The sequence below is a fragment of the Nestor notabilis genome, unplaced genomic scaffold (genome assembly GCF_000696875.1).
Source record: "Nestor notabilis isolate BGI_N333 unplaced genomic scaffold, ASM69687v1 scaffold10704, whole genome shotgun sequence".
NCBI classification, from domain to species: Eukaryota; Metazoa; Chordata; class Aves; order Psittaciformes; family Psittacidae; genus Nestor; species Nestor notabilis.
The window spans coordinates 1-14,027 of record NW_009926076.1 but is presented as its reverse complement, the minus strand read 5'-3'; the positions used below and the strand labels follow the sequence as shown (position 1 = coordinate 14,027).

General features: G+C 41.3%; 1 protein-coding gene across 1 annotated transcript in view; it reads left to right on the top strand.

Annotated features, from left to right (window-relative positions):
- The window catches only part of COL4A5 (collagen, type IV, alpha 5), a gene marked incomplete at its 3' end in the record, with an annotated part of 40,174 nt that extends 26,451 nt beyond the window's left edge, over positions 1-13,723 (top strand). The window contains exons 33-43 of the mRNA XM_010013360.1: positions 1,031-1,129; positions 2,129-2,218; positions 2,700-2,839; positions 3,778-3,904; positions 5,083-5,163; positions 5,820-5,918; positions 6,475-6,525; positions 7,307-7,492; positions 12,910-13,043; positions 13,433-13,505; positions 13,652-13,723. Of these exons, the coding sequence (XP_010011662.1) occupies positions 1,031-1,129; positions 2,129-2,218; positions 2,700-2,839; positions 3,778-3,904; positions 5,083-5,163; positions 5,820-5,918; positions 6,475-6,525; positions 7,307-7,492; positions 12,910-13,043; positions 13,433-13,505; positions 13,652-13,723 (1,152 nt within the window). The remainder of the gene's footprint in view (positions 1-1,030; positions 1,130-2,128; positions 2,219-2,699; positions 2,840-3,777; positions 3,905-5,082; positions 5,164-5,819; positions 5,919-6,474; positions 6,526-7,306; positions 7,493-12,909; positions 13,044-13,432; positions 13,506-13,651) is intronic.
- Positions 13,724-14,027: the final 304 nt, after the last annotated feature.

Here is a 14,027-nt window from a genome sequence, read left to right as displayed (position 1 = left end):
TCAGCAGGATTACAACTCAGTCTTTTAGCTGCTATTCCTAAGCATGATGAGACAGTTGTCATGTCTGCTGTGCCAGCTGCATTCTTGCTGTCTCAATGTCCCTCAGGCCTTTGCCTTGTAAGATGGAATTGCACAGGTCATCTACTCATCCATCACCTTCAGATTCTACCTTTGGGTATCTCTGTAATCTTACCCTACCCTGAGCAAAATGTCACCTCTCTCTGTGTTTCTATTTGGGAAGCTGACAGCCTGGAAGGTTTTTCAGTTCACTCCATTCTGTTTCTCTCTCACTTGCTGGCTTCCCTCTCGTCCCTCATCAAGGGTTCTGATGTCTCCTTTGATCTCTAATTTAGTCTTGAGAAGAGTAAAAATATTGCACCCTAGAGAGCAGAATGCCTTTCTCTAATTTTGGCCCAGCCATTATTTGCTAATTTATCTTTTGTGTTAATTTGTGTTAATTTCTGTGAAGCCTATGTAGGATCCTAAAACATTTACCTTTTCTGCTTTCCCCCCTGCCCCTCTGTTAGGTAAGAGCTGTAGAGGGCAGATTTAAATATACCTGCAGAGCAGCACGGAGTTATTGTATGGGGTAATAACCACATAGAATATGTAAAATTCTGCTAAAATACCTGCACTGCTTTTTATAATATGTCAGTCCCAAAGTGCTAATTGTGTAGCAATGTTACTAAACATATACGTCAATAATCTGGATGACTGTAGAGAGTTTAGCATGGGGTGTGCTCCTCCAAAAAGACACTCCCTTCTGAATGAAGTATATTGGCATTAGTCATAAAGTTACTTTTTCCTCTACTTACTTATATTGTTCCTGTTCTGCAGTAGTTTTAAACTTTCCAGAAGCAATATGAAGTGTTCTGTGGCAGTTCTCTTTGCTTAACTAAGGGGAATTATATTTACTGAAGAAAAATCCCTATGTGGATTTTTACTCACCTAGAGCTACATCTGATGTCTTAAGGTACAAGAAAACAAACAGTAACAGTATTAATAATAGAATGTGTCTTTGTCCTTTGAGGTATTCCTGGTTTATCAGGACAGAAAGGTTATCAAGGTCTCCCAGGTGACCCAGGCCCACCAGGACTCAGTGGCCCTCCAGGTGTGCCAGGATTGCCAGGTGAGTAAATGGCCTCAGATGGACGGTTTGATGTGTAGACATTTGCATGTGTTATTATCACATGGGATTGGGATGTTAATCCAGGTGTATCTAAGCAAAGCCTAGGGATTTACACTTAAATCTGCAGCAGTTTTGGGACGTTGAAGATCATCATCCAAACAGCATGCTTTGAGCTCGTTCTTTCTGGCAGACCCAAGAGCAGTTTTAAGCTGATTCCACTGAAGACTAGGAATGCTTTTAGGATGACTGGAAAAGTGCTTGCTGCTTGAGCAAGCAACATGACTGCAGGATCTGCCAATATGACTTGTCTGTGTCTCTTGTTTATTTCTTACATTGTTAGTCATTATACTCATACTTTGCAAATGGCCAAATGAATGTACTGCGAAGGCTGGCTGGGTGTCACAACGTCGCTTTAAAGAATTGCAAGGATCAAGAAAACCAATTCCATTTTGCACTACTTCTTCCTACAGTTATAACAATTTACCTGAAATCTTGACTCTTTGTTCACTATGTCTAATGTAGGTCTTGCTCTAAATATCTTGTTGGGCTTGGGGAATTTTTTAACCTTCCAGGACTCAAACTAGTTTGAGCATTGTAGGTCACATTTAATTCTGTGATAGAAGCTATGAATACCTATTGCAGATGAGAAAGAGATAATGTGTTCATTCTGCAGAACAACTCAGGAGAGACCAAGTCACACCAATACTAAGTTGTTTCAGATGGTTACTAAATCCTGGATTGAGGTTTGACCTATTTCATTTGGCTAATCTTCAAAACAAAGAAGTTGCCCTGATCAAATGTCAGCTTAGAACAAACTAAAGATGTTTGATATTTCATTGCAAATGGGTGTGAAAAAGCGTGTAGGAGCAGTATGAGGCCTAAAGAAACTCCAAATCCATTGCCTTTGTAATTGGATGACAAGCATATTCATATGCAACTCATGAATATCAGAGACTTTTAATTGTTGCCATTAAATAACTAAACCCACGACTTTCCTAGGCATCAAAGGAGACACGGGGCTTCCTGGGCCACCAGGACCAACAGGACCTCCAGGGTTAAAAGGTGCCATGGGAGAGATGGGCCTGCCAGGTTAGTTTCTGTACTTGTATTTTACTTCATTTTGGCCAGTGTTTTCCTTTTACATAACACAAACATGGATCTGCTGTGTGCAATATCTAGTAGGGTATTTAAAGGACATGCAGCTGAGGAATACATAAAGCCCTAGATACATATTTGTTGAAATAGTACATAAGAAATTGGAAATGCAAATAGCAAATATATTGTGAATGCATTTAATTTTAAAGTGCTTACACATGTAAAGCAGAAGGATCTACATTTTGTAACTTTCATACTTCTGGTTTCTCAGATTTTACTCTGTGAAAGTTCAGGAAACAGATCATTCTATAAACCCACCTGTTAGAAGACAGACATCAGGCACAATCAAAAGGGGAAGGAGAAAGTCTATTTCTTAGTCCTTTCTGCTTCAGTTGTTGTAATTTGAGCGATTTCTCTAAATCACCGCAGAAGTTTTATCTATATTTATAAAACTTGCGTTTTACCTTTGGGACAGGTCCCCCAGGAATTAAAGGCAGCCAAGGAATAGCAGGACGTCCAGGGCAGCCTGGACCTGCAGGATTTCCTGGATTGAAAGGGGAGAAAGGTGACCCTGGTCTTTCAGGCATCGGTATTCCTGGTCTTCCTGGACCAAAGGTACATTTATAAAATTCTTCAACAGAAAATTCCATGAGGAAATTCCATTCTGTGTTGATCGGTTGTTGGTTGTGTTTTTTTCAACTCTAACTCAATATATATTACATATAACTGTAAATATGTGTATAAATACATTAGTAATAAGCAGGGTTGACTGTGGTTTGTTCTTTCCAGGTGGGAACAAATATTTGTAATTTTAAAGGTGAAAATATTTCTATATAATTTAATCTGGTTAAAGGAGAAGATTTGCCAGACCTTTCCAGTTGGGCTCAGTTAGTGGCCTAGTCTGCACTGTGACACCCTCTGACATTTTGGGATTGGGTAGGGATTTATTCAATTAATATCATTGTTCCCATGTCTAATTATGTAGTTAATTCTAAAAAAAACCCCAACTATATGCATTTAAGAATAAATTACTAGTTATGTATCAGGATTTCTGCTGCTTAAAATTAAGTCTAAAACATTTGCACTAACATTTACCTCTATCATCCTTTGTCACCCACAAGAAAGTGACAAAAAGACCTACAGAATATTTAGCAGCCTTCACTGATGCTTTACAATTGATATGGAGCAGCAATTAATTTAGCAAAAACATTGCATGATTAAAGCTCCACAGATTTCTTCTTGAATTCTCATTGTCATAGGGTAAAACTCTCCCATCTCTTCTGCAAGAAAAGAGAACACTTTTGTCTTTAATGTGATTTCTGTAATGTTCTGGGGAAAGCTGTGGTACTAGACACTGAATTGTAGGGGAAAACTGCTACAATCTTTACAATTGCTATTTCCAGTTAATTTTCTGTGAGATGGTTAACGTTGACTGGATATAAGGAGAAGTACACACAACATAATGGTGCCTTTTTGTGATGGTATGGCTGGGAACATACAAGAAGGGCTTACCCACAAAGACTGGGTTCTTATTTCTGCTTCATGTTTTCTAGGGTGATCTTGGTTTGCCTGGATACCCAGGTAGTCCAGGCAGTAAAGGTATAGCTGGAAATCCTGGTTTGCCTGGATTTCCAGGCAGCCCAGGTGCAAAAGGAGAACCAGGCCTTCCCGGATTCCCAGGTAATTCTGAACAAAATCTTGCTTTCCCTCTTGCTTATATACATGTAGACACAGTAGGTAATTGGTGCAGCTTCTTTCCAAGTTTCTATCAATCTGCTGTGAAGCTTTGTGCTGTTGGAATTGTCACTGCAAGAGTCTGTGAATGCATCCCTAAGAGTGCCTGCTCTGAGGGGATGTGGCAGTTGTGTTAGCTGATGCTCTCCACTCACAGCAATCAGACCCTCATCTCCTCTGACCCACAGAACACCTGTGTTTGGCTCCAGATTTTTCCTTCATGAATCAATAAAAAAGGGTCATCAGGAAAACTGGGCTTTTTTAGTAGCCTTCATTGTCTAAAAATATGTTCTAAGGATAAATCTCATTCTGAAACATAATGAAATTAGGTTTTGGATTCTTCTCTAGGAAAAAACAGAGATCGTTTATGGGTGTATGTCAGTGCTTTCAGTTTAAAGAAACAAGGTGTTTACCTGTCCTGCATTTGCAGCAATAAAGGCTGTTGTATAAGCAGGCTTTTGAGCTACTTTAATTATGAAGTTAGGGAATTTATAACAGTGTAGTCATGGCAGCAGGAAGCTTAGAACAGAACAAAACCTGGCCGTGAACTAACATTTTTTACCCGCTGCTTCATGTCATGCCTGAAAGACTGTGAACAGTCGAAGTGGTGTACTACTTTGGTCAGGTTCAGATGCTGCTCAGAACAGACATACTGCAGTGGATCAGTTGCTATTCCTACCTCCCACTCAGTTCATGCTGTAGGGGTGAGAATCTGGTGTAAATTCCAACTAGGACCATTTTTATTAAGATTCTTTTTTGGGAAAAGATGACTGGGGAAGGACTATCCAACAACAGTTCATAACGCTTTCCATTTGTTGTCAGGCAGAAAAATGGCTATTTCCTAGCAGACTCACTGTGTCCTTTGCCACGGGCACTCTCAATTAAGAAGACAGAGTCTTGAGAGTAGCAGTAAGGACAGTTGTGCTAATATGTTCTGGTTTGGTGTGTTCTTTGCTTTATAATTCATCTCCTTAAACAACTGTAAATCTGCAAAATGAACTGAGTACAGTATCTTGATACAATTGGCTCATTTGTTACTCAGGACATCTCAGATTGCAGCATTTCAAGATCTGCTGAAAAGCCAGTTTTGTGCTTACTTTGATTGAAATGCCCATACTTTACAGGAACGCCAGGAATTCCAGGACCAAAAGGTATTGAGGGGCCTCCAGGTAACCCTGGCCTGCCTGGACCACCTGGGCCAGTAGGTGAGCATGAACAAGGGTCACCTCCTTCTGTGAAAAACACATGAAGCCACTTCTTCTCTTATCTTTTTTAACATCTGTATATGTATGGATGCTCTAACACCATTGCACACACTTCACTGTAAAACAGAAAAGAAGGTAGATTTAACTCTCTCTTGATGACTTGTGTCTGCTGTGATAGTCTAACCGTTAGCTATTGAAACAAGAAGTTAACTGTTTCAGTGTTTAAGGCCAGGTTGGACAGAGCCTTGGGTGACATGGTTTAGTGTGTGGTGTCCCTGCCCATGGCAGGGGGGTTGGAACTAGATAATCTTAAGGTCTTTTCCAACCCTAACTATTCTATGATTCTCTGATTTACCAGCTTTATGTTAAGTACTCCAGTGGTCTAACCTGTTTTTATAGGAGCAAAATTCTAATTTATCCCAAAGGGAAGCAGTATATTATTTTCAGCAAACACTAACTGCTTAAAAGGTCAAATGCATAAAAGCCTTTTCTAAATTGTCAGGGGAGAGAGAAAGGTTTTAGTTTTCAGATTACACCACTGTGAATTTGCTATTTCATTGTCACACTTCACACTCAGATGGGGGAGGTGGGAAGGTTGCTTTTTTTTAATCACAGGTTAGGCATTACTGTGCTAAGGTGTTCTATCCCCCTTTTAGGTGATACTGGTCGTCCTGGCCCTCCTGGTCCTTCAGGGGAGAAGGGACAGCCTGGTCGAGATGGTATCCCTGGGCCAGCTGGTCAGAAGGGTGAACCAGGTAAGGTATCCTTCCTGTTGGTTTTCTCCTTGTCACTCTGCATTGTGATGTCCTGCTTTCTCTATTTTTCCTATACTGCCCATACACCTTCAAGCTGCTCCTGTGGTTCCCAGCTGCTGAATGGTTCACAAAGGGTGCTGTCAAGCTGCCAATGAAGCACAGGGCAAGAATGCAATCAGCTATTAGATTTTTATTACCTGACTTCAACACCAGCCCCTGTTCCTGGATTCCATGGTAGCTCCGTGGCTTCCGCTCAGAATGGATAAACAGTCTAACGTCTGCCTTAAAGATAAAACCCCAACCAAGAATGCAAATGTATGAACTCACAAAATCTGAAAGAGCGTTGTGGAAGTGTTTATGATGCATTTGTAGCAAAACCTCTAGCTTTGGTATAGTCTGGTGACTGAATGAGAATCCTGGTAACTACCAGGAATCAAGAATACAGAGAATCACAGATTTAGGTGAATTGCACTTTCACCATTCTCAGCCCCATATTCCTATTCCTGGAGACTTGAAAGCTAAATATTCATCAGTAACTCAATCTGTTCCTTTTCAGGTCTACCAGGTTTTGGGCGCCCAGGACCTCCAGGACTCCCAGGACTGTCAGGTAAAGGTTGAAAGTAAACTACATCTATACACCAAAAAAAGAGAGCACGTTGGATGTTCTGCAACAAATGAATGCTATAGCAACCACCAGAATAACGTTTTCTCGGCTCTTAGCAGACCATTTTCAATTAACCACAGTAATAAACACACATTACTGATTACTGAACTTGGTAACTTAGCAATTATGCAGACAGAATAAATCTACACAGGGCACAGGGTAATAGTCAACTGCATTGTGTGGAACTTTGCTGATTTGTCTCAGTAAATAAAGCATTCATACAGCAGATGACAAATGAAGCTGCTTTGAAAGTATAGTTGCCTGCTACGTTTTCAAAAGCAACATCACAACCTGAGCTATGCTACTTTCCAGTAGCATTAAATCTCCTAAATTCTTATTTGAAAATTTGCAAGTATGTCTTAACTTCCAGCAGTGTCTCAAAAAAGGATGCAGTCTTAATATTGATAGATTTCTTCCCATAAATCATTGCTTGTAGGCTTACAAACTCGTAGGAATTACAGCATCACTGAGCAGTGAAGTGAGACTTAGTAAGACCTTTTAACAGGTCAGCATCTATAGCACTTCTTCCTGCAAAAAATGTTAGCTCTAACTCTTTTCTGAATGTTAGACCAATTTTATACAGTCTCACTGCACAAATTAGATGAGTTGTGGCCAGACTTGCCCATTCTGCAGGAGAGAGAAATGGCTCTGTATATTGACATTGGAGCTTTTTTGCCTATCAATTTGTAACAGTATTCATAAACGTGGCTATTTGGTTTTACAGGGCAAAAAGGAGAACTGGGGTTACCTGGCCCACCAGGGCCCCCTGGACTTCCAGGTCTGAAGGGAGAACCAGGTTTCCAGGGATTCCCTGGTCTACAGGGTCCACCAGGTCCACCAGGATTACCAGGACCACCTCTGGAAGGTCCTAAAGGTAGCCCCGGCCCGCCAGGCGTTCCAGGACGGCCAGGTAAGAGGGTGATCCCTACCTATCAACATCTGCCAGTACGTTCACATTTTGCTGGTAGGTTATCAGCCTTCAAACTTTGTCAGTTTTTTTGGATGGATAAGTTCAAGCCTCATGGCCTTGGTCTTAATGTTTGTGGGCAACCAGAGGATTTTTGTTGCCAAAAGTAGCTATCTAAAAATAAACCAGCCTCAGTTTCTGTTCATTTCTGATACCTGGCAGCAAAACCCTAACGCGTTGATAACGGGAGATCCTCCGCATGCTGTCACAGTAATCATCTAGCGCGCACGATGCCGACTCCTGAGCACCTGATACCTTTGCAGTGTTGTCCCGTGATCAGCAAATGTCATCGCGCACAAAAACCCCAAAGTAACAAACCCCATCATTTTAAGAGTCCTGACAATCAAACCCCCACTAGCATCACAGCATGACCAAATTGGATAGCTGCCTCTTCATCTGCGTGCCATGTAACATAAGCCATTGCTCCATTGTGTCATGTGGCTCCCACGGACTCAGTGCACCATCATGCCGTGTTCATCTTTCCATTCCATGTTTGCATTTTGTTCCTGCACCAACTAATCCTGGGAATGAAAGAAACCACCATTTCGAGTTAACATTGCTGAGCAACTCCCTGGCGTGGATTAGAACTTGATTTCTGGTTTGTGTCATAGAATGTTTATTTGCATTTCGATACTGCTGGGGCAGTGGGAGGAGGAGTGAAGGGATAGGAGATGGTGGGATGCTGGACTTGGGCTTTGTAATTCAACTGTGCCCAAATAAAGCCCTGAGACATCCTAGATGTCAAGATCTTCCAAAGATTATTTTTCTCTATGTAGAGTGGTACAGCAACTACGATTTTGGCACTGGAAGCTTTCATTTGAAAGGATTCTTATACAATTAATATCTCCAAACTCTTAAAGAAAAGAAAAAGCTAAGCAGCTCCTGATGTATAATAAAACTACCAACTGAGATTCCATGCCCTGCTGTAGCATTGGTGGTTTTATGAAGCTTCTCATCCTATTCACACTTCTCTATATAAATCAGGTGCTTACTGGCTAATCAGCTGGAGACGCAGAGGAATGGTGGGACTGATTTGTGCAGTTCTATGAGCACTGGCAGGGGAGAAACAACCAGTGAGGTTCTGCTCAGCCATGTTCTCTCACTGCCTCTTTCTCTCTTTCTCTCTTATTTCCATTTTTGTTGCATGCAATGTATAAAGTGAAGCATTTGTTTTGCTCAGTTATGCGTGAACTAATGTGGATAAACCAAACTATTATTGCAGTTCTGGTACCATCAGCACTCCAGCCTTTTGTTTCAAACGATAACACAGTCTTATTGTTGGAATGCTGAGTTTGTAACATTCCAACATAAGGCAGTTAGTCATAAAAGCAGCTGTGTGGCTGTGAAATTACCCTCCTTCTAGGGACATAAATAAATCCAGAAGCTGTATGTGTATGCTGTTTGTTGTTGGCTTCTGGGTATCTTCTAAGATTAGTAAAAGTGATGAAGTCAAGCATGATGTAGCTCTCTGACTTCAGTTGAGCTGCCCCTAAAACAAGCATTGATAAATGGGATTGGGTTGGATTTATTAATTATAAAATCAAGCCAATTTCAAGGGCAACACAACATCACTGTTACTCCACTGTTACTATTTTAATTTCTATGAATAATAATGGTTTGGTGTTTTGCATACTGTATGTAAAGGAATATTGAGCTAAATCTAAAAAGAAAGGTTTAGTTGAATATGTTAGCTTGTTGATATGTCTAACAATTTTGATGTTTTTCCCCTTGTTCTAATGATGACCTTGGTGAACTCTGACCCCCTACTCCCAGGTCCCTCAGGTTAGCCCCTTAACTCCAAGATAATAACTTTGCATGAAAATAATGTATAAATACTTTTGTAGTGTCTAAATGTAGATATGCCAAGTCATTTTTCAGACATGCCTTCTAATCTGTGGCAGAAAAGAAAAGCTCAGAGTTGGCTTTCAGATTCTTCCTCCATGTTGTTGTAGGACTGACATGGAAGGACATAGTCTTGTGCTCCCCATGTGGGTCCAGATTTGCAAGGCTTTCCTAAAGTGTCCCCAGCTGTGAAGCTTGTTTTAGCATATTTATTCTCAGCACAGTTGGAAACAATATATGCTGTTTTCCATCCTCTTTAGAAGAGCATATTGTGCTGTCCTCCCATGTCTTTGCTGTGTAGTTGAGTTTTGCAGCTTGGGCAAGCGACAGTATTCATTTTTGTAACACCTACTACTGTTGGTTTTGGACATTCTCAAGTGACTTAAATAAATTAGATGCTTCTTTTATACCTACACTGTTGTAGGCAAATTTATACAGAGTAACAGTGGTGCTTTACATTCCCAACTTAGAGCATTGTAGCTTTCCTGTGCAGAGAAATCCCCATTTCCATCGTTTTGCTTCACCAGTACATTTAGAGAAAATGAGGAAAACTCTTCCTTTAACATTTATTTAATGAAAATGAAGCATTACAGCTCTCCCCTTCCTTATGATAAGACAGTGAAATGGGATTGGTTAGAACATGGTCGTTTTCACAAGCTGATTGTAATTACAGAACATCAGCATGTAACATCAGCCAGCTCTTGGGAAGATTTTCAACATCTGTGCCTGGATTGAAAATGACTTGGTATATCTATGTGATAATAATGATGTGTTTAGGTTTTGCTATGATGTCTTTCAGGAATCACAGACTGGTTTACATTGGAAGGGACCTTAAAGCTCATCCAGTTCCAAGCCACGGGCAGGGACACCTTCCACTAGAGCAGGTTGCTCCAAGCCCCTGTGTCCAACCTGGCCTTGAACACTGCCAGGGATGGGGCAGCCACAGCTCCTCTGGGCAACCTGTGCCAGCGCCTCAGCACCCTCACAGGGAGGAACTCTCATGGGAATTCATAACACATTTCAGTTTTTGGTGTGCTGTCCTAAGCACTGAGAGGCAGCAAATGTGGCAGCCCCTGATGTTTGAATCCAAGCTTTATGCAGTCATGTGAAAAATGAATGTGGCTCTACCTTTTAATTGAAGTGTGGCCACACAACCAGCAACCCCTATTTCCAAGAGGGCTACCACCATGGGTATGCTGAGAGGAACTCTGCAATCACTTCATGTGGTGTCCCACCCTGTGACTGCGCTCACCAGAATTCAATAATCAACAAGTGCAGGACGTAGTTATAAATCATAGCAAAACCTGACAGTGAAATAGAGTTTATAAGTTCTTAACAGTAACCGTGAAACATCCATGTTGTTATTTTTAACAACTGTATTACAGTTAGTATTTAAAGTAATTTAGATTTACATTTAAATATGTAAGAAAGTGCATTGAGGTAAACCTGACATGTATTTATTGTAGTTTTTAGCTGCAAATTGCATGGTAATATGTGGATATACTTAAATCATTTCACTGACATGAAAGACCAAGTTGCTGACAGCATTTGCAACCCTTTTGATCCATGTCAATCCTCCTTACCATTTTGAAGAAGGTATAAGCCTACTTTTCAGTCCTACAATTGTATTCACTATTAGTTGAGGCTCATCCCCGGTTACTGGTGACAAGTGCTGCTTTCCCTCTGCCCAGAGCAGAATTTTGCTCAGGAGTAAGTTGTCATTCACCATTTACCTCCATATTTGCCAAGCCCCAGGCTCTGTGATGTTGAGTATTGTCAGTGAAATGGTTACAGACCCCACTGTGAGTAGGACTAATCACAAAGGCCTCAGTGTAATGTTAAAACAATAACACATTCTTTAGTAAAGCTTTAAGTTTGTTGTTAAATGAAGTGTCAAATTAGTCTTAGGAGAGCCTAGTCACCAGAATAACTTGTATCTGAAAATACATATCGTTGTGTATTCATGTATGGTTTTATGCATGCATGTGGATTACATTGTAAATACAAAATATGCTGGTGAAATGGGTTGTTGTGTAGTGTATATGCTGTCATCTGTACTATTTCTAACTAGTAATCTTGTTTTGTACTGTGTGATGTCTGACCCTTCTAACATCGATCATTGGGCTTTGGTGAACTCTGATCCTTCCAGGTGCTCCAGGTTAGACTCTTAACTCGGGCAATTTATTTTACTGCGTTGCACTTGATGTAAGAGAAATGATGTTTTCCTGTAGTTCTGGGATTACCTTGTTAAGGACTGTGGTTACCTGCAGACCCGGTGTTTGAGCAGCATGCCTCACATGGTAACCTGGTAGTATTTTGCATGTGTACGGTACTAGACCAGTGTAAAAGAGCAAAATGAAGACAAAATACTCGCATGATGGGATGTTTTCTGTAGCTGGAACTGCTACAGGATACGTGTGAAATGTGCTACAAAACTGCTGTTGATTTAAAAAGAACAATTTTGGAAGGAATTCATCCTCAGATTTGCATGCAGAAATACAGCTCCTCAAATGTAACCACTGAATATAGACTGTGAGGATACCAAAGGAGATGTTAAATTATTGGAGGTTGCAGCAGAACTGAAAATACAGCACACTGATAAATGTTGTTAGATTTGTTGTACTACAGGGGAGAATGTCTTAGCACTGTCCTGCAGAGAGATCCTTTGTTAATCCAGTTATGAGATCTAACTTGTAAAATGTTACTAGATGTTGCTGCACTTGCCTCCTGTTTGTTTTGCCACAAATTAATATTGGTTACCTTCTATTTAGACGGTTGGCATAAAGGTGGGGCTCTCAACTGTCAGTTCTCCAAATACCCAGATTTCTTTTAAATCCACTGCTTTGGTTTAATGAGGCTGTAGCAAAGGCAAAGTATTTAAAAACCAGCCCTGCTCCTCTACTGGATTTACACAGCATAATTCTACCAAGGACAGACAAATCAGTTGGAGGGAGAGTCATAAGGAAGTTTCTGCACCTCCAGTTGTTATTTAGACAAGGCAGAATGATGGGCTTCCTGCTGCCCTGCTGTCAGCAGACAGCACGTACCAGCCTTCTCCAAAGGCATGTCAAATTCGAACAGCAAAAAAGCATCAATTTTACATTGTTGAGATTGGCTTTCAAAAGGAATTCAGTCTGCTAAGATAGCACCTAAGAGATGGTGAACGTAACACAGGTCAGCAGAGGGGATATTTGTACCATCTAATTTTGGGGTTCTCGGGTCCTACTAAAGGTACTGGTCTGGTCACTGGTAAACTTCTATCACAAGTGAGTTGCAGTGCCCTCTGGAAAGACCTGCTTCTCTCCATCAGCTAGATAAGGAGCCTGGGTTCCCAATTTGGGTAGTGCAAATAATCCCCCTATTTGTTTTCCTTTTAGTTTATCCTGAATTCAGAAGCAGAGCTGGGAAGTGAAGCCAAAATACCTTTAATTTATTTAGGTTTTTTACGCTGAAGGCACAAACATGGGGAGGATGGTTGATATGTACTGATACACATGTATTTGTTCTGCAATGTTAAGGTCCACCAGGCCCAGAAGGTCCACGAGGGCCACCAGGCACTGGAGGACTTAAAGGAGAAAAAGGGAATCCAGGTCAACCTGGCCCCCCTGGCCTGACTGGTCAAAAGGGAGATCAAGGACCACCTGGACGCCAGGTAGGACAAGGCATGGAGTTCTCCCCATACTTTATTTCTAAATGCAACAAAAAATTAATGTATTTGGGTGGAATATGCAGTTTATCATAGTAAAATAAAAGCTAAAACGTGATAGCTAACACTGTCTTGTACTAAGAAGGTCTTTTCCTTGTATCTGGGTGGGACATCCCCATTATATTCCTGAGGGAGCTGGAACTGTTACTGCACTCTTCGCATTACTGCATCCTCTGACAGCACCCAGTGCAGTGAGCACAATGCACGGCCTCAGCCCTTCAAAGCACTAGTTGACAGACCCAAAGTGTGTTTATTTGTTCCCTCGCCACCTTTTCTATCTGCGTATCTGAAACTGCTGAGGAGATGTGTGAATAACGTGAAGCTGTTCTGTTCAGGGGGATCCTGGTCGTCCAGGTCTGAATGGAATGAAGGGCGACCCTGGGGTTCCAGGCGTTCCAGGATTCCCAGGTATTTAACTGGCATTTCAAGTGAAAACCTCCAGACACAGTAACAGCCCCTCAGGGAGGAAAGAAGCCTGATTTTGGCCACTCCTGCAGCAGTTTGTAAGACAGCATGTTCTTTCACTGTGTAACTGTGTGAATTTGATGTTTCAGGTATGAAGGGTCCCACTGGACCTGCAGGACCCGCTGGCCTCACGGGCAGTCAAGGACTGCCAGGCCCACCAGGTAGGTGTCATGGGCAGCATTATTGTTTGTCACTTTTGCTCCTTGCCAGCAGAGTTTGTTACCCAGAGGTAGGACTGAGTCAGTCTCAGCCAGCAATGAACGTAGTTAAGTGAGCAAGAGCTTAAACACAATCCCAGGCTGTACTTTTTTAGCCCTATGAGTAATTCTGCCATATTTTATACTCTATATCCAGCCTACATAGGTTAACCCCTGCAAAAGGTGTCTTTGGAGGGGGGTAAGTGATGGGGGTGATGTCACCCAGAGCACTTTTTTGCCATATATATATATATATGTATATATATAT